We start from the raw sequence: 23,417 nt of genomic DNA, 5'->3' as shown, positions 1-23,417 counted from the left end.
AATTGGATTTTCATTCATATCGCAGACCAGTAATCAAGAAACAAATTCCGTATAAATAGACTGTGAGGTTTTTGATAGACTTTTTGAAAAAGAGATGGTCTATGAAATAGCTGTACTCTAGAGGAGGGGGTGGAAATGCTGTAAGATTTTTAATTAGTCTGACACTGCGGTTTTTGGAGTTTAATGATGTCTTTTTCTGTGTAGCTGGACTGTTTCCTTGAAATTTCAAAGCAGATAACTGTTTCCTCCACCGAAAAAATTATTTTATTCAAGTCTTTTATTCTTTTCCAAGTGTTCAGGATAATTGATAATGTGCGAGGTGAGAGTGAAAAACGACAGTGGATCATCTTTGATGGAGATGTGGACCCGGAATGGGTAGAAAATCTGAACTCAGTACTCGACGATAACAAACTGCTTACTTTGCCAAATGGAGAGCGTCTTGGTATTCCACCAAATGTGAGCTGTTTCTTCTTCATTCAGACTGTTTTTCTTTCTAATTGTTTTGGATATTGGTTATTGATTCTAGGTCCGTATCATTTTCGAAGTCGCGGATTTAAAATACGCTACTTTGGCTACCGTATCACGTTGTGGTATGGTGTGGTTCAGTGAAGAGGTTGTGACGACTGAGATGATGTTTGAACATCACTTATCTTGTTTGCGGAATATATCAATTGAAAGTGAGGCTGTAATTGCTGAAGATGCAGTTCCCACTCGCTCAGTGACAATCCAAAGGCAGGCGGCTGCCGCGTTACAGTCGCACTTCTCACCAGGTTGGGGATTTAAAGACTGGATTTTTTTTTTGCTCTATGTGAAGGAAAGGAAATTATCGATTAGGATTGTTTACTGCTAACGTGTCATGAATTTTTAAGATGGTCTTGTACCTCTTGCACTCAACTATGCTCTATCGAATCTTGACCATGTAATGGTTCCAACTCAACAGCGACTCCTTTCATCATTTTTCGCGATGATGAACTATTCAGTTCGCTCTATCGTTAACCACGATAATAACCAGGGTGACTTCCCTCTATCGGTAAGACACACAAATATCCTATTTATTCGTGGGGCGGTCAATAAAGGTATTTTTTTTCTAGCCAGACCAAATTGAAACCTACGTAACGAGATCAATGCTCACCAATATGATCTGGGCGTTCAGTGGTGATGGTAAGTGGAAGTGTAGACAACAGATGAGCGACTTTATCAGAAACTCGACGACGCTTACTTTACCGCCGAATCAGCAGGTGATTTGAGAGATTTTGAATTTTAAGATCAGAACTCAGCCAGTTACTATTCCAGGTACCACTTATTGACTTCGAAGTACAATTGAGCGGTGACTGGCAGCCATGGTTGAGTCGCGTCCCGGTGATGGAAATTGAAGGTAGAAATCTCAGTACATTTTTACATTATTCGACGAAAAGTAGCTCTTTTTTTCCCATGCCCAGGTACAGTCCATCCTTTACAGCTCATCGTGTTGCTGCAGCCGATCTTGTTGTCCCAACTATTGACACAGTTCGTCACGAAATGTTGTTGTCAGCATGGCTGTCTGAACATAAACCACTTGTTTTGTGTGGACCTCCCGGTTCTGGAAAGGTAGAATTGTCTTATGGTGATAGATTTCCTGCACATCGCTCTCAACATGCTCTAATTGCAGACCATGACTTTACTAGCTGCTCTTCGGTCGCAGCAGGACATGGATGTAGTGAATGTGAACTTCTCATCATCGACCACACCTGAATTACTTATGAAAACGTTCGATCATTACTGTGAATATCGTCGAACTCCAAATGGCATCGTCTTGGCTCCGGTTCAACTCAGCAGATGGCTGGTAATCTTCTGCGATGAGATCAATTTGCCAGCGCCGGATAAATATGGTACACAACGTGTGATCAGCTTCTTAAGACAGCTTGTGGAAATGGTTTGTTCTTAGAGAATTTACTTCTCCTCTGTTCTCGTTATTTCTTCTCAGGATATCTTTGTTTTAGAATGGTTTCTATCGCGGATCTGACCACTCTTGGGTTACACTAGAGCGAATACAGTTCGTGGGTGCATGTAATCCGCCGACTGACCCTGGTCGTCATCCTATGACATTGAGATTCTTGAGACATGTCCCAGTAGTTTACGTCGATTACCCAGGACAAACATCATTGATACAAATTTATGGGACATTTAACAGGTAGTTTTGAAAAGAATTGCAACATAAGGAACATTTCGTAGCCGTTCATCTATTTAGAGCTATGCTCAAAACTGTACCGGCAGTGCGAGGACTCGCTGACCCGCTCACGAATGCGATGGTTGATGTGTACCTGGCCAGTCAGGTAACATTCGTAGCTTTTTTTTTTCTAGTTCAGTTGAAAATACTTCATTGTGTTTCAGGAACACTTTACCCAAGATGACCAACCGCACTACGTATACTCACCTCGTGAACTTACCAGATGGGTCCGAGGCATATCTGAAGCGATCGCTCCGCTCGATGGAATTAACGCAGAGCAACTAGTCCGACTGTGGGCTCATGAAGCTTTGCGATTGTTCCAAGATCGACTGGTCAGTGATGAGGAACGTATTTGGACGGACGAATTGGTTGATTCTACTGCTGAGAAGTATGTTTTACTGGCTCTCTTCTCATGGGCAGTTTATTCTTTGTGTTTTTTCCACTTCATCATGCACATTACCTCATAAGCTCCGCTATCATATGTCTTCTCACCTCGCTTATTTCCGAGGTTACCTTCTTGCTTCCAAAGCTGCGATAGGGAGGAGTCGGACCCTCCTCAGATGAAGGGGGTCTAGCTCATGGGATCAAGTGATGAGTATCCCTTAGCCAACGGTCCAAAAGTGAAGGAGGTCGATTTGCCAACTGTCCGAAAGTGTCCGGTAGGGGTCCTTCCGCCAAGAGTCCAAAAGTAAAGAGAGTCCTTTCACAAACCTTCCAAAAGTCAGAAGGGTCCACTTTCGCCAACCGTCAAGAAGTGAAGGAGGTCGGAGAACCGGCTCCGCCTATCGCAACCATGCTCGCCACTTCTTATGCCTGTATTATACGCTGATTGCATGACTTAGTGTTGTTCCACAGTTTTTCTAGTTCTTTAGATTAGGTCCATCTTGTCGTTCTTTGTCGCTGCTTACTCCTATTTTTTTTCCACAAATTTGAGCCACTTCCTTGTCAGTCGTCGTACTATCATTCCATAATACGATTGTAGGTACTTTGGTGGAGCGTGCAACGTCAAGGAAGCACTCCGTCGTCCTCTGTTGTACTCTTGTTGGCTTTCGAAACATTATGTCCCAGTTACCAGAGACGAGCTTAAAGACTACGTATCCGCAAGACTCAAAGTAAGCACACTGCCTGTTCATATTTGCAAAGAAACTTTCTTTTTTTTTTTTTTGCTGGACGCATAAATTGACACGTTAAGGGTTTCTACGAAGAAGAACTCGATGTGCAATTGGTTCTATTCGATCAAATGCTTGATCATGTGCTGCGAATTGACCGAATTTATCGACAGCCACAAGGTCATCTTCTTCTTATTGGTACTGCTGGAGCAGGAAAGACTACATTGTCGCGATTCGTGGCGTGGTTAAATGGTTTGAGCGTCTTCCAGGTAATCTCTTACTGTTTCGTGTTCATGTGCGCTTTAAAGTTGATAATTTTTTAAGCTGAAAGTACACTCAAAATACACTGCTGCTGATTTCGATGAGGATATGCGCACTGTACTGCGAAGGGCTGGTTGTCGAAATGAGAAAATGTGCTTCATTATGGACGAATCTAACATGCTGGATACTGGTTTCCTAGAGAGATTAAACACTCTCTTGGCTAACGGAGAGGTATAGAGGAAAATTCTGAAACTCTTAAGAAATATTAATTGTATTTTCACCCATTTCTAGGTGCCAGGTTTGTTTGAAGGTGACGAACACACAACTTTAATGACGCAGATCAAAGAAGGTGCTCAGAGACAAGGATTGATGCTGGACAGTCATGATGAGCTATATAAGTGGTTCACTCTACAGGTTAGTCATTATCATTCATCATAGTTTGTTCTTTGTATTTTTTCTGCTAAAAATTAGTCGACAGGAAAGCTATCAGGATTTATGAGCTCGTGAGGAAGATTGCGGTTGTGTTTGGAATTGTGTGTGTGTGTGTTTTTACTGTAGTTAATTGTAATAGTAGTTGACATTTCACGTAATCTTATGTAGAACCTTATCTTTATCAGTAAGATAATGATGTTCACGCCATTTCATGTCAGCACATCATTCTGCGCTAAATGTTCGGAAAAAAGAGGAGGAAAACCTATATTTCGATAACGTTCCAAATTGTGGTGGTATCGAAAAATATTAAAAAAAAAGCCAAGTAATTTTTTTTTAATATGTAAAATGAAGTTTGAACATTCTTCAAACGTAGAACTGACGGATTTAGAAGGAGAACTGTGAAGTGTAAAATGTTTCATCAATGTTTAAGCTTCCTCGAAAAAAGGAACGCGGAAGGCTCTATTGGAAAAATCCAATTTTACAGAAGATGCCACCACTTTAACTTTTCATTGATTACTGAAAGTCAAGGAAGCGAACACTCCAAGAGGTGAAGTCCGGCTTTAGCCAGACGTTCAGCTCTTCGGTTCTTGGTAATATATGAGTGCTAGCTATAAGAAAGATTTTCAGTTTACTTCAGATCTATTACGATTGTGCCTAGCCATTTAGAAAAACAATTTTGCTAAGTTGCTTAAGGTACTAGTTTAGGTTATGAGGAATCTGCACGTCGTATTCACAATGAATCCATCAGGAAGTGGTCTCAGGGAACGTGCCTCAACCTCTCCTGCATTGTTCAACCGTTGCGTGCTGAATTGGTTCGGTGACTGGGCAGACACTGCTCTTTACCAGGTTCATGCAGTTTATATCCTTCTTCAGCTATTTCGTTCTCTTCATTTCTGAGATGTAATTTTCTCTTTTTATGACTGTTTTTGAAAGTAGATTTTGAAGAGTTTTCTCTGTTTTGTGGTAGTTTCATCCTGAAACTGCCGTAATTGGTGGGATTCATCGTCGTTCGCAAGTCTACCACTTATTTTTGGGATTTGTTGGTTTCAAGGTGTTATTATGTTTAAACTTATTATTAAGTGTTGTGCGTGTTAAGGTTGGATCCGAGCTCACTACGACTCTCGACATGGACCGCACTGATTACGAACCTCCCTTCTCGATGCCAATCGTCTGTGATCTCATCCCGACTCCTCCCACCTATCGTCATGCAGTCATAAACACTCTCGTACATGTACACAAATCGGTGCAGAAGCTCAATGAACAGGTCAAATCACCTAAGACCATAGTCTACGGGCTACTTCTGTATACTTTTATTTTCAGGAGCAGAAACGTGGTCATAGAGTAATGATGGTGACTCCAAGACATTTCCTTGATCTGATTAAGCATTTCATGAACTTGTTCCACGAAAAGAGACGTGATCTTGAGGAGGAGAAGGTGAGACAGCTCAATTGCAATAAAATAACGATTTCTTGGTGGCTATGAAATGTCTCTTAGGTCCATCTCAACATTGGTCTGAATAAGATTCGAGAAACTGAAGAACAAGTGAAGGATCTACAAAAGAGCCTTACACTGAAGAGTAGAGAGTTGGAAGAGAAGAAGACGGCTGCCAACTTGAAATTGAAGGAAATGTTGGCCGATCAGCAGAAGGTAAAACTACTATAGATTCACTTCCTTGTTGAAATTTTATTTCTCACTTTGCAGGCGGAAGACGAAAAACGTCTATCTGAGCAGCTTCAAAAGGAGTTGGCCGAACAGCTCACGCAAATTGCAGCTAAAAAGACGGAAGTACAGAAGGATCTGAGTCAAGTAAGAAAGCTTTCATTTTAAAGAAATAATTTTCTGAATACAGTTCTAAGATTTCGATATCTTTCAGTAAGTTTACAAAGTAGCTCTCTTTTTAGGTTGAACCGGCTGTCGAAGAAGCTCAGCAAGCTGTCAAAGGAATAAGAAAGAACCAACTGGTTGAAGTGAGATCTATGGCAAGTCCACCAGTAATGGTGAAACTCGCCCTGGAAGCTATATGTATCCTTTTGGGAGAGAACGTGGGCACAGACTGGAAGGTGATTTTGTGGTGCCTATCAATTTTATATCGTTTTGAATTGTTTATTTCTATGTATGCAGGCAATTCGCGGTGTTATGGTGAAAGATGACTTTATGCCTCGTATTCTTGCTTTCGATACGGATAGCATTACAACAGATATCCTGAAGCAGATGGACAAATATGTCCACAATCCTGATTGGGACTTCGACAAGGTGGGGGCTTGAAAGTGAAGTAGTTGTTCTGGATGGTACAATTTGATAATTCTCCTCTGTATAGGTCAATCGAGCTTCACAAGCATGCGGTCCTATGGTGAAATGGGCAAAAGCTCAGCTGTTATATTCTGGAATGCTGCATAAAGTGAGGTTTTTTGCTCTCCCAAAATATCATAACATCGTTTGAATTATAATTTATTAATTATTAATTATATTTTGGTTTTAATTATAGGTTGAACCGCTTCGAAATGAGCTCAAACGTTTGGAATCCGATGCCAAGAAGAAGACCACCGAGGGTAAAGAAGTGAAGGCTCGCATCGCTCAGTTGGAACAGTCGATTGCTGCTTACAAAGAAGAGTACGCTCAACTGATTGGACAGGCTGAAAGCATTAAGATGGATTTGGCAACGGTTCAGGAGAAGGTAATGTGCACCCGACGTGTTTGCACTTTTCTTTTCGTAGCCAAATTTCTGCAGTACGTTATGATTATGATTATTCCATGTCAACTGTGGGCACAGTCACATAATTCTTCGGTTTCTTTTCGTGTCACAGCAGTAGCAGAAAGTTCATGAAACCTCTCTTTGTAGTCAAATTCATATATGCGACACTTGTTATCATCCGTATTCAACTTCTTTTTAGTCACATTCATGACACAAAATCTAATCAATCTATATTAACTAGGTTGGCCGCTCCACGGAGCTGCTGTCGTCGTTGCGATCGGAGCGTGATCGTTGGTCTGGCGGATGTGATGGGTTCGCGCAACAAATGGATACCCTCGTTGGAGATGCTCTGCTCTCGGGAGCGTTCCTGGCTTATGCAGGCTACTTTGATCAACAGGTATCGTGTCGCTTTTGCAGTTCTTTGAGCTTCCAAGTTTCCTGGAATAACTTTATTCTCTATAGCTTCGTGATGTATTATTCCATCGCTGGATAGACCATGTCCATGGTGCTGGAGTGAAATTCCGTCCAGATTTGGCCAGAATTGAGTATTTGTCTACAGTAGATGATAGGTTGCAGTGGCAGAAAAATGCTCTTCCGGTGAGATCCTGTCTTTTTTATGGGGAGTAACCTCAGCTTTATTATTGGTAGTGTTCAGGTTGACGACTTATGTAGCGAGAACGCCATTATGCTTCATCGTTTCAACCGTTATCCTTTGATTATCGATCCATCTGGACAGGCAGCTGAGTATATAATGAAACAGTTTGCTGGAAGAAACATACAGAAGACTAGTTTCCTGGATGATTCGTTCAGGTTTGTTGGGTTTCTGATTTTTTTTTTCATATTTAGTATCCTGTTAGTCCTCCTCCGATACCATTTTCTAATGAATGGATAATTAATTTCTTATTTTTGGGTTTTTGTCCTTATTGTTGTTCATTATGTTTCACTCTATATCAACGCTCAAAACTTGTGTATTTTACGCTCACTTCACTCTTTCAGAAAAAATCTGGAATCAGCTCTTCGATTCGGAAACTCTCTTCTTGTTCAAGATGTCGAGAGCTACGATCCGATTCTCAATCCTGTACTAAACAGAGAGGTACACACTCATTGAATTATGGTACTTTCTAGGAGTTTTGGCGCGAAAGTCAGTATTTTTAGGTCAAACGTACTGGTGGACGTGTGCTTATCACTATCGGAGATCAAGATATCGATTTGTCTCCTGCGTTCCAGATCTTCCTCATCACTAGAGATGCATCGGTAGGTTGTGCTTGTCGTTTTTTATTGATCGAATAATTATTCTAAACTGCCCCAAATTTCAGGTGGAATTCACTCCGGATGTTTGTTCTCGTGTAACTTTCGTGAACTTCACAGTGACATCGTCAAGTCTTGCAAGTCAGTGCCTCAACCAAGTACTCCGAAGTGAGCGACCGGATGTCGACAAGAAGAGGAACGACTTGCTGAAACTACAGGTTATTAGCTGTTTCCTCACAATTGGAACTGATTTTGACCCTCGGTTTATAGGGAGAATTCGCTGTACGGCTAAGACAACTCGAAAAGGCACTGTTGGCTGCGTTGAATGAAAGTAAAGGAAAGATTCTGGATGATAACTCTGTCATTAGTACCTTAGAGAAACTAAAGAATGAAGCGTCCGAGATAGCAAAGAAGTCTGCAGAGACGGACAAGGTTATGGCTGAGGTGAGTTCTATGACTGTTTTCTATCTGTATTGAGCGATTAGGGATAAAAATCTATCATTTAGGTGGAAACTGTTTCCGGACAATATCAGAGACTGGCGGCAGCATGTTCGCAGATCTATCACACATTACAGCAACTGAACGAGGTTAGCGTTTTTCTTCAGTTTTGGCTGATAACGAAGAAAACAAAGTGGATTTCTGTCTTGTTTGATGTTTTCTTAAACCACTTTCTTTGTTTTGATTTTCATTTTTTTTTCAAAATCATTTTCTTTGTGTTCATCCTGAAATCTTAGAAAAGTCTATCGGAAAGCGGACAAAAGTATTATCCAAGTTTTTTCTTTTCATTTAGTAAAACGGCTTCAAGAAAATTCTTTCCGCGCATCTTATCTTTATGCTAAGATTTACTGGCAGTGAATACTTTTCTTGTAGCAGTATTGGTTTCATAATGTGCGTATTCCTTCTTTGGAATGAAAATAGTTGCTATGTTCGCTTCAATTCGCTTGCTTTACTGTTGACTATCAGCAAGAATTTTAGCATATTTTCTCGTACAACGCACCGATACTCAAAAAAAAAGTTTTATTTTATGTTGAAAATGTTTTAGGTGCACTTCTTGTACCAGTATTCACTCGACTTCCTTCTTGATATCTTCACATGTGTGCTGAAGTCTCCTGAACTTGCCCAGACCCAGGATCATATGCAGAGGCTCAACATTATCACGTCCAATCTGTTCCAGGTCATTGTCACATTATAATATTAAGCGTACCCATAAGTAATCAATTATTTCAGTAACACAAAGAAAAACGAATTTGCTTACATTTAGTATTTGTTTTTTTTTACAACTGAGCCGGACACGAGGTTGTTACAATCCTTTATTCGTGGCTAACGTTTCGTGAACTAACGTCCTATCAGCCCAACAAAGAAAGTCCTAATTTTACTGTTGTGTCTTATGGCTGCAAGTAGAAGAGAATATCGTACCTTAGAATCGGATGACTATCCTGCCACTGCTAGATACTTGTGTTGAGGAGACCTGCGGAATCAAATATCAGCCTTAAAGGCATCACTCCACGAATCTGAGGTGGTACGGATTTCAGGTGGAGTATTCGTCTACGGGATCGTAGATTATGGAAAGGGGGTGATTCCGTCCATTTCTCCCTGTTTCTCAGTGGAAACGGACGACCCCGGAATGCTGTTTCTTATGACGGCTTCTGTTGCAGTGCGCAGCTCTTGCGCCCCGCCCCCACCTGCGATTGGTCCGAATGGATTTTTGAAGAACTGCAGGTTGAGGCGTAAGAAACAGCGTTCCGAGGTCGTCCGCTTACACTGATACAGGAAGAAATGAACGGAATACGGATCGCAAATTTTCTTTGTTTCGCAATCGTCGCATTAACACTCGTTCGAAGGTGCAGCACCATGCAATGACGTAAATGTTCTACAGTTAGTTGATTATCCACCATTTTGCAAGGGTGAAATAAAAGCATTTACAGTAACAAAAGTCAAGGCCTCGCGTTGTAGTATTACCATATAAAACATGTCTTCATATATTCACGCTCTGAACTAGACTGAAGTAAATATTCCACACTAATAATCATTGATTACTTATGGGTACCCCTAATTGGAGAGGTTCTTCAAACGCAAATAATTCCCGTGCTTTTTCAGACAGTTTATCGCCGCGTTTCACGTGGAATGCTGCATGCAGACAAAGTTTTATTGGCTCTTCTCTTAATGAGAATTTCGCTGAGATCTGTGGGTGGCGAACCGTCGTACGATGCTCAGTGGGATCTGCTGCTGGGTCGCAGTGAATTGTTCGCCTCAAAGACCGCTCATCAATCTCCACCCACAGCGCTACCGTTCCTTACGTCGCAACAAATGGGAGCGCTAATCAAAGCGCAGAAGTTGTCCGGTTTCGAAAACGTTCGAATTTTCTACACTTTTTTTTAAATTTTCATCTTTGGAATAAAATATCTTTAACAGATTATTAATACAATGTGCGGACAGTCGGCACAGATCAAGCAGTGGTTACTCATGGACAATCCGGAGGCGGCCGTGCCCGTATTATGGGAAGATCCTGAACAGAAACTGAGTATGATTTGAACATGAGGTTTTAAAAAAGAACTCAACGCAAAAGTGACGGTTTTTCAGCAGCGATTGGAGTGGCGATGAACCAGTTGATCGTAGTACATTGTTTACGTCCTGATCGTTTGATGGCAAGCGCTCATCGTCTTGTTGCCGCTGCGTTTGGAGATGGTTTCATGCAACAAGATAAAGTCATCGATTTGCATGATATAATTGATAATGAAGTAAGTTCAAATATTCTGTAGGGGTTTGATGGGCCTATTTCATATTTCAAGTTTTAGGTTTCGTCTTCTGATCCTGTACTTTTGTGCTCCGCAATTGGTTATGATGCCTCGGGCAAGATTGAAGATCTCGGAGTGCAGACTGGTAGACCAGTTACTTCGATCGCGATTGGTTCAGCAGAAGGATTCAGTCAAGCAGACGCGGTTTGTGCAGTTTTACTCCATTTTTGAAAATTTTTTTGTTAACTTCATCTGTTGTGCTGTTCGCTAACTAATAATATTTTTGTTACATCCCTCCGGGTCAGTTCCATCGATTTTAGGCCCTAACAGCAGCTTCGAAATCGGGCCGATGGGTGCTGCTCAAAAACGTTCACTTGGCTCCACAATGGCTTGGAAACATGGAAAAACGTCTACACACCCTCAAACCTCATGCGAACTTCCGTCTATTCCTCACAGCTGAAATTCATCCCAAACTACCGGCTTCAGTATTGCGAGCTTCCCGTTTGGTTGTGTTTGAGCCGGCAACAGGTCTCAAAGCAAATCTCCTACGCTCGTTATCTTCGCTGCCAGGACCACGCCTTGCAAAGGCTCCAGCTGAGCGCAGCAGGCTGTATCTTCTGGTTTGCTGGCTCCATGCGCTTGTACAGGAAAGATTGAGGTAAGTACTGTCGCTTTTGTATGCAGAATCGCATACATGTTTTCCTTTTTACGCATATACGCTTTTGTATGTAAAATGGCATACAAAAATACATTTTAAGGTATACGCCTCTTGGATGGGCCAATGCATACGAATTTTCCGATGCTGACCTTCGTGTAGCGTGCGATACTCTAGACGCGGCTGTAGACGCTGTGGCACAGGGTCGTGCTAATGTGGCACCAGAAAAACTGCCGTGGACGACGCTGAAAACACTATTGAGCCAGTGTATCTATGGAGGAAAGATAGATAATCATTTTGATCAGGTGAACTTCTTTTTGTCGAAGCTTTACCTGTAAAAATAACGTATATCGGCTTAGGTTCTGCTTGATTGCATGCTGGAACGACTATTTACTGCGAAGAGCTTTGAACCTGAGCATGTGCTCGTTAGCAAGTTTGATGGTGACGCCTCATTGTGTACTCCAGATGCGACTCAGAGAGATCAGTTGCTGGCATGGGTGGAGGGAATTAAGAGCCAGCAGGTGTGTGTGATTCAAGTTTTCTGGAAGAGTCAAGGAAAAATTGATTGCAAAGAGTGATTTCTAGCTACCAGCCTGGCTTGGTCTACCTAATAATGCGGAGAAGGTGCTGCTTACAGTGAGAGGTGTTTCTTTTTCTCCAAATTTTTGTTTACTGTTCTTGTTATTGATTTTGTAAGCCATCCAACCACATCCTCCTGAAAAATAGTCATTCATATTGAGAATATTTTCCAAATCCTCAGCCCTTCTGATACTCTTCAAAATAACGTAGATTCTTCCTTGCATTTTCTACGTTCATTTTTATCTCTATTTTAGCTATTTACATATATTTTTTCTACTTCTATTTTTCCTTCTATTTTAATGTGGTCCTTTTTCTGTGGTGACATTTCAATTAGGTGTGTTTGATCACATTTGTGACACTATCGAAGAGAAACGTTTTCAGGTGAGAGCATGCTGAAGAACCTTCTAAAAGTGTCTGATGATGAACTAGCTTTCACTGGAGACGGAGAGAAGGAAGTGAAGCCACAATGGATGGCCCAGCTCGGAGAGCTTGCCCAGCAGTGGTTGAAACTATTGCCTAAGGTAATATTCCTCTAATTATATTGCTCTTCAAAGCTGCTCTCAAGTTCATTTCGGAATATCGTTCTCTATGTCTTCAACATTCTTTTCTAGGATATTAATCGACTGAAGAGAACAGTGGAGAACATCAAAGATCCTCTATTCCGATTCTTTGAGCGTGAAATTAACCTTGGGAAACAATTACTTCGCGATATCCGTCACGATTTGGAAGAGCTTCTTTCGGTTTGCCGTGCAGAGCGCAAACAAAGTAACGAGACCAGAGCGTTGGCATCTGCTTTGCAAAAGGGAGTGGTAAGTACAATTTTCCTAATGTCACTTCGAATTTTCACACTTTATCACTTGTTTCTTTAAGGTTCCTACCAACTGGCAACGCTACACCGTTCCCAAAGATGTTACGGTAATGGACTGGGTCGTTGATTTCAATGAGAGGGTGAAACAATTGATCAGAATCGGTGCAAGCGAAAAACTCAAGGTGCTAAGAGTTTCTTTCAGTCGAATCTTCAACTTCTGTGATTTTTCTATTCTAGCGCGAAGAAGTATGGCTTGGCGGAACGTTTTCACCTGAAGCGTACGTGACGGCCACAAGGCAACAAGTTGCTCAGGCAAACACTTGGTCGCTTGAACAACTACATTTGCATGTAACTATTGGAAGAACTGACCGCTTGGATGTTGTGAGACTAACTGGTGAGTGGATTTTATATTTGGCAAAGATCTGTTGCTTTTTTATTTGTTTCGTTTGTTTCATTATCGCTTACATAATTACATAATGTGACGAGTTTAGATTTGAGAGTAAAGTTTTGTTTTTTCTAGTTAAATCGTGCCATTCCTTTGTAACTTTTAGATATTATTTAGAGTTCTGCCCATGATATATGGCACTCTGTCTTTTTTGTAAGGCTTACTGTCTTTAATTTTTAGCACGGTTGAGTTTTTTCACGTTAGCGCCGAAATGAGTGTAGTTGGTAGGTGATTATTGTTCAATTTCACCTTTGGTATAACGAAATGTATGTATTTGCTTACGCCTGGTTTAATATAATCTTTTTTTTTTCAAATTCCCTTCACGTAACTTGGAGAAAATTTCCTAGTCGTTTTAGAAAGACTTTATGACAAAAAAAACTGCTGTTCATGTCGATGCTACACGTAAAAGAGGTGTTTTCAGGAATGGAACTACGGGGAGCTGAAACCGTTGGAGGAAATGCACTCCGTTTGTCCGATGAAGTGAAAACTGCTTGCGACTGTGTGGAATTCTCATGGAAACAGGTATTTTGTGCCTTCTTAACCTTTCATTCCATCAATTTTATTCGTACTCTTCAACGGCACTTTCGTTTTCTCATGTGGATTTTACTGCTCCTTGGTTTAGGAATCTCCGGATGGAGTCCGACTTCCACTTTATCTTTACGGTGATCGCCGTCAACTTGTCACCTCGTTGGCGTTCGCTGTGTCGCCGGCAACCGCATTCTACGAAAGAGGTGTAGCCCTCGTAGCCAACTCAGCACTTAGTTAAATAGTAACTATTTGATTCAAAAACTTGCAACATTAACTGCTTGTTGTGCTTCCACTAATTTAGATCAAACCATTTTCCTACTGTTGTTTCATTGGGCTTTACTGTACCATTCATAATTTATTCAACTAAGTATAATTTATTCAATTGCTATGAAATACGGATTTATGCAACACGGTTCTTAAATTTGTGGAATCTGTAATAAATCGAGCTTCAGTGTTACTACTGTTGTTTGGAAAGTTTCATCAGTATGAAGTAATGCACCACTGAATGAATTAGTAAATGTTGGGATTCTACCACATTTTTGTTTTCTTATCCGGATATAGGGCGGGTGTGGCACTATCGGTAAAAGGTAACTTCACCATCGATCGTTGGTTAGAAACCGTTCCAGTGCCAATCATAACTTTCATCCCTTCGAGACCAATAAATTAGTACTAGACTTGTCCGGAAGGATAACAAGACTAAACGGCACATCGGGTCGCTGCAGCATGGCATAAGGCATAAGGCGTAAGGCGAACGCGTAAGGCTGCTTAGGAGGTGAGGAGGGGACGCTCAGGAGGTACCCAAGCGAATTGGGTATGCAGCCGATGTGTGTGTGCCAGTAGCAGCGATCGCCGCTACGCCTGTCCAGGCGCACTGTCCATCCTTAGGCTCCGCCCACGCCATCCACCGAAGACGCGAATGATATTTCTACCTGGATACACTGACAAAACAAGCTTGTAAGGAAATGAAATGATAAGAAATGAGCTCCACAATGAGAAATATGTTTGTAAATGAAGATTACTAGGTAAAAATAACGATATATATATAACGGCGACTAATTAGAGTAGAACTTGAATACAAATCTTTATTCGTACAAGAAGGTAGAAATCGTAACTATTAGAATATATTTTTGAAAGTAAGTTTTCCCGTTATTTCACTCCATATTTTCTCATATTTAGGAAAAATTTTAGTCTAGAAACAATTGAATTGAAGTCGAATGCGTCGGCGCATCCACATATGGATTGATCAGCGCCTTTTCCGTTCCTTTTGTCACCGCTACATCACCGGAACAAAAGAATCCCCGAAAAGGAACCTGACGTAAAACAACGAAGGAGAGAAAACGGGAAGAGAAAAAAAAAAGACCCCAGAAATTTAGATAGGAATGGATTGAGTATTTATCACTGCTTCTGAAAGAAGCATGGGAAATTTGTATGTGCAAAAAACCTTCACAAAAAGGAAATAAATGTGAACTTTTGAAGAGAAAAAAAGATTGGATTTTCCTGTTGAAGAAAACGTCCTTTGAAATCTCACAATGCGGTAAACGACCAGAACATGAGAAAATGGCGCGAATGTGAACTATTCAAATCGGAGCACGGTGACCGGCGGAGTGCACTCCTGGTAACGCTTGCCCTTCCGTGCTAATGGGAAAGTCCTGAGTCCAATGGGAAAGTCCTGAGTCGAATGGGAAAGATACTGAGAATCCCGATCCTTGCACGAAGCCTCTTTGATTTGCTTAGGATTTCTTAGCCGTAACTCCCACACTAGCGACTTTTTTAACCGTTCTACCGAACAAAACAAAACAGTAAGCATTCTAAACGGACTTAGCGAATAGTTAAAATCTATAGTTGGGTCAAAACGACATGAAGCACGGATAGTTGCGTAAGCGGCTGCGCTCGATGCGCAGCGGTGGAGCGTAGCGGTTGGAATCACTTTATCCGTTCCTTTTGTCCACCGCTACATACCGATATTGCAAGAATTCGGATGAAAGAATCACGGATGACCATTTTCTAAAGTTGGTACTAAAATGTAGCAAAATATGATTTCTTCATCAGCCGGTTGTTTCAATTTTTGATTTCTAACTGGTAGATTAGATGTGTAATAGAAAACTAAGGTGAATTTAGTTATTGAACATATCAATGATCGATCAATTTATAGTCGGATCAAGACGACATGAAGCAGTTGGTGCAGTTGCGTAAGCGGCTGCGCTCGAAGCGGCGCGGTGGAGATGGCTGGTGGAAATCAGAGTTTAGATGATTTAGAGTTTAGTTATTCACTTCCAGAGATAAGAGCGCAGTTAAGGGCACCCTCACTCAGCTACGCTTTATCCCTTTTTTGATGTGTAATACATACTCTATCAAAGTTCTTATGTAAACTTTGTAAACAGTAAAAATCAGTTTTCATCATCGTTAACGTTTTAAGTACACTGCACATCACTCTTTTGGTTCTCAGAAGTAGTGCCTCAATGTTAATCGGAAAGAAGGGCTGATTAAAAAACTGAAATCAACCACCTCAATAACGTTATCCAGAATCGACCAATCAAAAGTATTGGTTGTTTTCCTGACGAGTTTTTCAATGAAGAACTTTACATTCGTCAATGGAAAGTGGTAAATAGTTCCCATTCCTAGATGTATTTTTTTTTTCAAATTTTGCTTATAATGACCATGATTCGCCGTCTATCAGCATCAGTTTGATTAAAACCACAATTAAAATGCCACAAACACAATTAAATTAATGAAATTTACATTAAAATGCCGGGAATTTGAGTGCTCTGAACATGGCAACGGGTGGATTACGCTGTGATGCGAATAAGTTAGTAATTGTAGCCATCAATCGTTATCCACGATTCCTGCAGGTTTCCTTTTCAAGACGATCAATGCAAGTTTCTATTTCATTCACTTCTCCTTTGTTTATTTTCATTTGACATTTTACTTATCTTAATTCCGAAGCTAACTTCCAAGAAGTCAGCAGGTCCTCTTTGTTATTTCAACAAAAAAAAAGACTGGATAAATTAAGCACAAAATTTATGATGAATCAACTATTTCGGCATATAGCGGGCTTCCAGTTGTGCGATTTTCGTCATGAAAAGTTTCTTCTCTTCAGCGCAAGTGTACCTTAAAAGAAAATTTGGACGTCCTTTTCTTTTTTTTCCTATTCGTTCGAATAGAAATCGATGACAAGTAAAAATATCGTTAAATAGGCTCAAGTAATAAGAAATAGACAGTCCTTTTTTTGACACAGACCAATTTCAGTTCTCTTTGTAAAACGCCATCACAATCTGATTCGTATAAATAATTGGACTGGCGATAAAATATCCTTACCCTGCGTACTACTCTGGATAAATTTTTACAGAAGACAAAATGTTAGCCTACGTTCCCTAGGAGATGCTTACAGAGCACGAGAGAAAACCACAAGCGATCATGACAGATCAGCAGTTCACACCTCGATATGGAGGGGATATTCGGTAGAGAAAGGATAATGGGAATTTAATAAAATAATTTTGTTACAGTAATAATAAATTGTAGTAATAATAGAATGCTACAAAAGCGTTAACAAATCTCATATCCATAAGGATATTGATTTACTGTAACTCTTTCCTCGATTTTCTCTTAACCTTACTTTACCTTGGTGCATTTCTGAAATCCACCACAATCGACACTTCGATTTCATCGCCTGGCTGTGCTTGCTTGAACACCTCCATAAAAATAGAGCAATTCAGTGGGAATCAAAGTTTGAAGAAAAAAAAAACAAGAATGTTGGAAATAAAATAAATAAAACAGGTAAATTTGCTGCTTACCTGTGAAATATTTCTATCGGACCATTCATCAAGTCGATCCCATAACACTTGTCTGTCTACTTTCTGAAATCGAAGATTTTAGTTCATTTTTAGGAAGAGGATCTCTATGCCAAGATCCAAGGAAAGCGGAACTTTTGCACTTCTGGAAGTGCCTTCATTTTTAGGAAGAGGGCGCAGCGTGTCTAGAGCAGAACACCAGTTTATCGGAGAAACCGTACCTTTTCAAGCTCTTTCACGCCGTTCATTTGGAGCGCACAATAGTAAATGAGGCTAACCTTGCAGTTCTACTGCCTAATAATGATTATGATGGTACGGGTCAGACACTTATTTTGCTCTGTGAGTTAACCTATTAAAGATTATCTTTTCACCTGTGAAATCGCAATTTTCTGGTACCGATTCCTGGCCTATGAGGCGTATGCATTCATAAAAATTCAAAAAAATCACAATTCAATTCATAAAAATTAAATAAAAATTTTAATGTTCGCAATGTCTAAGAAGAATACTTGGAAACTTTCAAGTTTTCAAATAAATTCCAGCAAATCCAAATAATAAAATGACCAGTGATAATTAATTCCCTTCAATGCTGCATAATTTCTCCACAAATGGGTAAGTTGTTTAAATTTTCTGAGCGGTGAATGTATAGTTGGGTCAAAACGACATGAAGCACGGACCGTTACGCAAGTGACCGCGCTCGGAAGCGGTGCGGTCGAGACAGCGGTTGGATTCGAGGTGGGACCATGGCGAACTGCAGAGGTGAGTGGCGGCAGTGATGGTCCTTACGCGATCCCAACCGCTACGCTCCATCGCTCCGCTTCGAGCGCAGCCGCTTGCGCAAATGTCCGTGCTTCATGTCGTATTGACCCGACTATATTTTGTCTTTATTATAGTGGATTTCATCTCTGCATTTCACTTATGTTATCTGTTGCAGAGTTAAAAGAGTCACCCACGGAATCCAGGGATGGTACGGGTTTCATGTAGGTTATGCCTATACGTGGCCGTAGATTATGGGGAAAGGGTGATTCTGTTCATCTGTCCCTGTATCAGTGTAAACACACGACCCCAGAACGCTGTTCCTTACGACGTCCTCTATTGCAGCGCGCCACCCTTGCGCCCCGCCCCCGCCTGCGATTCGTCGGAATGAAATGAATTGCCTATCGGGGCGTCCGAATAGGTTTTCGACGAATCGGGGTCGTCCGTTTCCACTGATACAGCGAGAAATGGACGGAATCACCTTCTTCCCCACAATCTACAAGCGCATATAGGCATAACCCACCTGAAACCCGTGCCACCCCAGATTCGTGGGGTGATGCTTTTAACCAAAGTTAGCGACGTTGTTGATTTATCAATATAAATTACTGTAGTGTTCGTAGTCTTCATTCCCATTATTTGCATTCACCCTTGTTTATTCTTAGCGAGTGATTCAGCAGTAAATATTTCCACAGGGCTTCTTGATCTACTGAAGGTACTCATACCAGGACCCAGTATACGGTCACAGAATAGAATTCAGCTTCCCATGCTTGAGATGATGATCATGGGGAAAGTCCCAGCGAGCAAAATTTATTCAAAACACGTACACTTGATCTGGATAATGATTTCTGTGGCTACTCAATGAAATTACGTAGATCAACGAATCAATCGTCAATAAATCAATCAATCGCAATGGTGAACATAACGGCAAGGATCGTGTCCCATGTGATGGCGTCTCAGGTAGCGGTTTCTTGGAAGCAAGGTATCCTCCTCTTTCTTTTTCTTCTTTTCGTCCTCTCTTGCGAGTGCTTCTTCAAGCTGTTCTTTTACCTGCAAATATTCGATGTACTTTAATGTCGTTATCAATCGATTGATAGTTGTTTGTGTTACTATTTTTAGAAAAAAAAATGTAGCGATGACAAATGGATCTTTTGGCGTGCTATCGAGTTCTAATTTATGGATCGTAGTAGGTGTTAGCGAATTAATATAGTAGGGTCAAAACGACATGTAGCAGGTACGCAATTGCGTATGCGGCTTCTCTCGAGGCGCTTCAATGGAGCAGTGCGGCTAGGAGCGTGGTGAAACCGTTGCTGGGATCACCCATCGCTTCAAATCGCGACGGTCCCAACTCGGTCCCAACTGCTGCTGCCTCTACCGCGCCATTTCGAGCCCGTACGCAACTGCGCCGCAACTACACTCGTGATTCATGTCGTTTTGGCCCGAACCGAATAATTTATAAAGGACCAGAGGTAAAGGACTAAAGGAATCGATTAATTTATAGTGCAATATTGCGTCAGCGGTTGTATACCAGAAAGTTTTTTATGGTTTTCAAGCAGATGGCTAGGAACGAGTCCTCACAGTGGGGTGGTGAAGCACAGCAAAAGGCTGAAGTCAAGCGAGCACGTCTCTTCGTTCAGATCTGTCCTACTGTAGATCCGATCCGTTAAAACCCAGGAAGGGCGAAACTCAGGGATCACAAATTCTTGACAGGAGCAGTATAGAAGTGGTTAAAGAAGTTAATTTAGAAATTGAAGTATGGTGATGAACGGAATTCTTCATCGTACCTTAGGCTCGCACTTACCGTTACTACTATTCCAAGAAAAAAAAAACACCAAAAGTCGAAATTCTTTGAATCGCTCTTCTTGAGGGTTTGAGGGAAATGGAAATGTTCCCCGCAATTCATATTCCTTGAGTCATTCTTACTTTTTTTTATCGCATAGCCATATTTCTGACTCATTGTCCTCCTGTATCCTCTCGCCTTGTACTCTCTTTTAGGTGTGGGTGTGTGTATAGACAAACAAATTTCAGTTCTTGGTTATTTGAAAAAAAGGACCATTTCGTCTTCTACAGAAAAAAAGAATTTTAGCGTGATTTTCAGTATGAAGAAGAAATCCGCTTTTCGCGAATGGATGGAATATTTTTTGATAAAGGGCTCCCTCTTGGATTCCCAGTGAGGACTTCCCTTTCTGGAATATACCTATCAGGTTCACTAGATAAAAGTAATAGCTTATGATACAAAATCAAAATGACGGGAGTCCTCTTCCCCTGAATTTTCGATCCTAATTTATATTAGCATGAACTTTGTGGAAATTTTGATGACTTTTTTCTTAGAATTTTGGATTTATGAAATGGAATTGATTTCTTTTTGAATAAATCAGATTTCTTTGGGAGTGATATGCTAGCTGTACTAAATCCAAAAATTTGAGGATGTGAAACGCAGAGGAACTCTAATTTTCGATTCTCATTTTGTTTTCTTAGAGTATGATAAGTGCAACTTGTCAGGAAAATAAAGGATAAAAGGATACGGTGTCTGGCGTTAATCAATCCGCTTGGGATGCTCCACCACGTTCGCTTCAATTCGGAATCGTTTGAGGTTTACGGAACGTGTACCTGGCCTATACAATGACTTGCGGGGGCTGGCCGACGGGTCAAGTCAGTGTTTTTATCCTCCCAGACAAGTCTGGTGCCAATTTATCGATCCCGGAGGGATGCAAGGCTTTGTGAGCACTAGATTCGAACCTTCGGATTCGAACCTTCAATCGATCGTGCAGGCAGCGGAACCTCTAATAGCTACACTACATCAGCCCTGTTAGGAAAATAAAATCGTAGAAAAAGAAGATAGTCCCAATTTTCTATTATTTTTAAATGAGTTCAAAAAGTCTAAATTATACGGGAGAGCGCTGGCTAAAATGTAAAAGAGGGGGTGACGTGTTTAGCAGCTATGGCCTGTAAGCGATTCATCGTTCATATTTCCAGCGAAATAAAAAATAAAAAAGAAATAAAATAAAAAAGCCCCATCGCTCATAGCCTGAAAGGAATATTCTGTTTTCATCGACTTTTATCGACGCGCTTTTAATATTTCTTTGTTTTGTACCTCTTTCAACTTCTTTCGATAATGACTGTATTCGTACACATCTAATACATTAAGAGCCTGATTTTTGGAGAGAGATTTTGAGAGAGATTTATTTGAGGGATTTTACACGCCTTATTGTCTCATTATAATGTAAATCTTATTGATGCGCTAAAAGCTATGAAACTGTACTAAATGAACGTGTACTCACCTCCTCACTTGATATAATTCCTCCTTTTTCTTTCGAACGAGGAACAGACGTGGCCTGAAAGATATGCGAATTAGATATAAGGCTTTCTCAAGACTTAAAGGCATCACCCCACGAATCTGGAGTGGTACGGATTTCCGGTGGAGTATTCGTGTACGGAATCGTAGATTATGGGGAAGAGAGTGATTCTGTTCATTTCTTCCTAATTGCCGTAGAAAATGGCCCGGAAGATACGGCTTCGAGCGTCCCGGCGGCGCACTATTTTCCACAAGGAGTTCGATTGGAGCGCGCCAGCCTTGTGCCTCGCGCCGCATCTTCCGAGCCGGTTTTTACGGAAATTACGAAGAAATGGACGGAATCACACCGCTCTTCATAATCTACGATTCCGTATACGAATACTCCACCGGAAATCCGTGCCACTCCAGATTCATGGGGTCATGCCTTTAAGAGCCTGAAGAGACTTAAGGCTAGCTTAGGGGTTTAAGCGCTTACCTCAGACATGATAAATAAGGAAACGATGAGCAGTGATGCAATAAGCCAGCGGTTGCTACACATATTTATCGGAAGGATGGAGAACTATTATCAGTTTCCTCCTCCCATCAATACGCACAGACGTGAATCAGCTGACATATGATCGTGAATAGGCAAAAACTACGATGAATCAGTGTGAAAACTTCTAAAAGTGCACTTTTTTCCATACGTTTCCATACGTTTCGTAAGCTTAACATTAAACGTAAAGTAGGAAAACAAGGAGAACAATTTAAAGGGTAAGAGAATAAAAAAAAATAAAGCAAAGGAAACGAAATTGAGCCTAACTAAAACTCGTAATTTTTTTTTCTTGTTGCGCTCATATCGAAGGAAAAAAACCCCAGAAGTATTTGTTATTGAAATTCTAATCAACTTTTCCAACATTGTAGGATATTCGAATTTAATATTACAAATAAAACACGGCAACCGTGAGAATCGAAAAAGTAGATCGCTGAAAACTCGATTCAAATTCGCCGTCCACAACATCCGAATATTCGCATTCGAATGCGCTCAAAAATAAGTAAATGGATTATTATTCATCTTTACGAATGTTCGAGCAGGACTTTGAGCAATAAATGTTCGAATATTCGAGTCTAATAGTTGAATATGTCAACTGCATCTGATCGTGTCAATCGATCATCACATGATCACATCGATCACTGTATGATAAAGGGGAAGAGAGAGAGGTAGGCAAATAATCATTTTCCTTTTTTTCAGCATAAAAAGACTTTTTCATCCCATACTTTTTTATCGTTCTCTTTTCTACAAAGACAAGACACCTTGACCAACGATCTCCAATCATTCTCTTTTCTTGAGAATTCGGAATTGGGAATTGTATTTATATTTATGTAATTATTTATTTATTTATTTATTTATTTATTTAAATTCCCTTGACCGGTATACTGGCGCTAGAAGCTAGCTAAAAGTGCAACAAAAAAGGGGAAGGAAAACTGTGAACGTTTCTCATCTACAGGTTTCATGGATTCAATCTAATAGGAAAGTTTGATTGGATGGATTCCGTTCCTGTAACGTTCAACAATAAATCAAGAATGGAATAGGAACAAACGACGGAAGTGGGGAACGACGGTTTCGCATGACTGATGATTAAAAGAAAATGTCGAGAGTACATGAGAAATCAACGATGAAAGAAAAAAAAAACAAAATCGGCAACGAGAGAAAAAGAACAGGGAAATTTATGTGATTCATATCGAAACTGGGTGGGTGGTTGTTATGGATAACTCGTGGTTTCATGTAACGGTCGGACTGGATACGGAAGCGAAAGAATTCAACTTTTTCAGATTATGAACAAATCAATGCGCACCGAAATAGCAGCATCATCTGACATTGTGCTGCCAGTACCCGGGGGCAAGAACGA

The 23,417-nt window shown here is 40.7% G+C and overlaps 3 protein-coding genes across 5 annotated transcripts in view; 1 reads left to right on the top strand and 2 right to left on the bottom strand.

Annotated features, from left to right (window-relative positions):
- RB195_007476 (uncharacterized protein) overlaps nucleotides 1-13,936 on the top strand; it is a gene marked incomplete at both ends in the record, with an annotated part of 36,191 nt that extends 22,255 nt beyond the window's left edge. For both annotated transcript variants that reach the window (XM_064181126.1, XM_064181125.1), the window contains 46 exons: nucleotides 300-456; nucleotides 527-770; nucleotides 870-1,030; nucleotides 1,092-1,238; nucleotides 1,294-1,375; nucleotides 1,460-1,587; nucleotides 1,649-1,912; nucleotides 1,980-2,170; nucleotides 2,228-2,312; nucleotides 2,371-2,594; nucleotides 3,189-3,318; nucleotides 3,399-3,584; nucleotides 3,640-3,807; nucleotides 3,868-3,990; nucleotides 4,714-4,854; nucleotides 5,105-5,272; nucleotides 5,329-5,442; nucleotides 5,503-5,655; nucleotides 5,710-5,814; nucleotides 5,910-6,068; nucleotides 6,130-6,261; nucleotides 6,326-6,406; nucleotides 6,494-6,682; nucleotides 6,942-7,097; nucleotides 7,163-7,297; nucleotides 7,356-7,510; nucleotides 7,697-7,793; nucleotides 7,856-7,954; nucleotides 8,017-8,166; nucleotides 8,219-8,392; nucleotides 8,455-8,535; nucleotides 8,991-9,122; nucleotides 10,046-10,300; nucleotides 10,361-10,469; nucleotides 10,529-10,686; nucleotides 10,744-10,887; nucleotides 11,004-11,341; nucleotides 11,442-11,643; nucleotides 11,698-11,859; nucleotides 11,924-11,981; nucleotides 12,299-12,438; nucleotides 12,529-12,726; nucleotides 12,788-12,907; nucleotides 12,963-13,119; nucleotides 13,592-13,692; nucleotides 13,793-13,936. In XM_064181126.1, the coding sequence (XP_064037939.1) occupies nucleotides 300-456; nucleotides 527-770; nucleotides 870-1,030; nucleotides 1,092-1,238; nucleotides 1,294-1,375; nucleotides 1,460-1,587; nucleotides 1,649-1,912; nucleotides 1,980-2,170; nucleotides 2,228-2,312; nucleotides 2,371-2,594; nucleotides 3,189-3,318; nucleotides 3,399-3,584; nucleotides 3,640-3,807; nucleotides 3,868-3,990; nucleotides 4,714-4,854; nucleotides 5,105-5,272; nucleotides 5,329-5,442; nucleotides 5,503-5,655; nucleotides 5,710-5,814; nucleotides 5,910-6,068; nucleotides 6,130-6,261; nucleotides 6,326-6,406; nucleotides 6,494-6,682; nucleotides 6,942-7,097; nucleotides 7,163-7,297; nucleotides 7,356-7,510; nucleotides 7,697-7,793; nucleotides 7,856-7,954; nucleotides 8,017-8,166; nucleotides 8,219-8,392; nucleotides 8,455-8,535; nucleotides 8,991-9,122; nucleotides 10,046-10,300; nucleotides 10,361-10,469; nucleotides 10,529-10,686; nucleotides 10,744-10,887; nucleotides 11,004-11,341; nucleotides 11,442-11,643; nucleotides 11,698-11,859; nucleotides 11,924-11,981; nucleotides 12,299-12,438; nucleotides 12,529-12,726; nucleotides 12,788-12,907; nucleotides 12,963-13,119; nucleotides 13,592-13,692; nucleotides 13,793-13,936 (6,997 nt within the window). The remainder of the gene's footprint in view (nucleotides 1-299; nucleotides 457-526; nucleotides 771-869; nucleotides 1,031-1,091; nucleotides 1,239-1,293; nucleotides 1,376-1,459; nucleotides 1,588-1,648; nucleotides 1,913-1,979; nucleotides 2,171-2,227; nucleotides 2,313-2,370; nucleotides 2,595-3,188; nucleotides 3,319-3,398; nucleotides 3,585-3,639; nucleotides 3,808-3,867; nucleotides 3,991-4,713; nucleotides 4,855-5,104; nucleotides 5,273-5,328; nucleotides 5,443-5,502; nucleotides 5,656-5,709; nucleotides 5,815-5,909; nucleotides 6,069-6,129; nucleotides 6,262-6,325; nucleotides 6,407-6,493; nucleotides 6,683-6,941; nucleotides 7,098-7,162; nucleotides 7,298-7,355; nucleotides 7,511-7,696; nucleotides 7,794-7,855; nucleotides 7,955-8,016; nucleotides 8,167-8,218; nucleotides 8,393-8,454; nucleotides 8,536-8,990; nucleotides 9,123-10,045; nucleotides 10,301-10,360; nucleotides 10,470-10,528; nucleotides 10,687-10,743; nucleotides 10,888-11,003; nucleotides 11,342-11,441; nucleotides 11,644-11,697; nucleotides 11,860-11,923; nucleotides 11,982-12,298; nucleotides 12,439-12,528; nucleotides 12,727-12,787; nucleotides 12,908-12,962; nucleotides 13,120-13,591; nucleotides 13,693-13,792) is intronic.
- A 2,794-nt stretch (nucleotides 13,937-16,730) lies between these two features.
- RB195_007475 (uncharacterized protein) lies at nucleotides 16,731-17,734 on the bottom strand (the record flags this gene model as incomplete). The annotated part of the gene is made up of 4 exons (XM_064181124.1): nucleotides 16,731-16,806; nucleotides 17,317-17,387; nucleotides 17,490-17,552; nucleotides 17,708-17,734. The coding sequence occupies 4 exons, from the start codon at nucleotides 17,732-17,734 to the stop codon at nucleotides 16,731-16,733; spliced, it is 237 nt and encodes a 78-aa protein (XP_064037938.1).
- A 1,405-nt stretch (nucleotides 17,735-19,139) lies between these two features.
- On the bottom strand, nucleotides 19,140-22,069 carry RB195_007474 (uncharacterized protein; the record flags this gene model as incomplete). 2 transcript variants are annotated; one of them, XM_064181122.1, is made up of 3 exons in its annotated part: nucleotides 19,140-19,286; nucleotides 21,518-21,571; nucleotides 22,007-22,069. In XM_064181122.1, 3 exons carry the CDS (start codon nucleotides 22,067-22,069, stop codon nucleotides 19,140-19,142), a joined length of 264 nt encoding a protein of 87 aa, XP_064037936.1. The 2 variants fall into 2 exon arrangements, with proteins under 2 accessions (XP_064037936.1, XP_064037937.1); XM_064181123.1 differs by having other exon boundaries at nucleotides 22,007-22,015.
- Between the last annotated feature and the right edge of the window lie 1,348 nt (nucleotides 22,070-23,417).

This window comes from Necator americanus, chromosome I (genome assembly GCF_031761385.1).
Source record: "Necator americanus strain Aroian chromosome I, whole genome shotgun sequence".
NCBI classification, from domain to species: Eukaryota; Metazoa; Nematoda; class Chromadorea; order Rhabditida; family Ancylostomatidae; genus Necator; species Necator americanus.
This window is presented reverse-complemented; position numbering and strand designations above follow the sequence as displayed.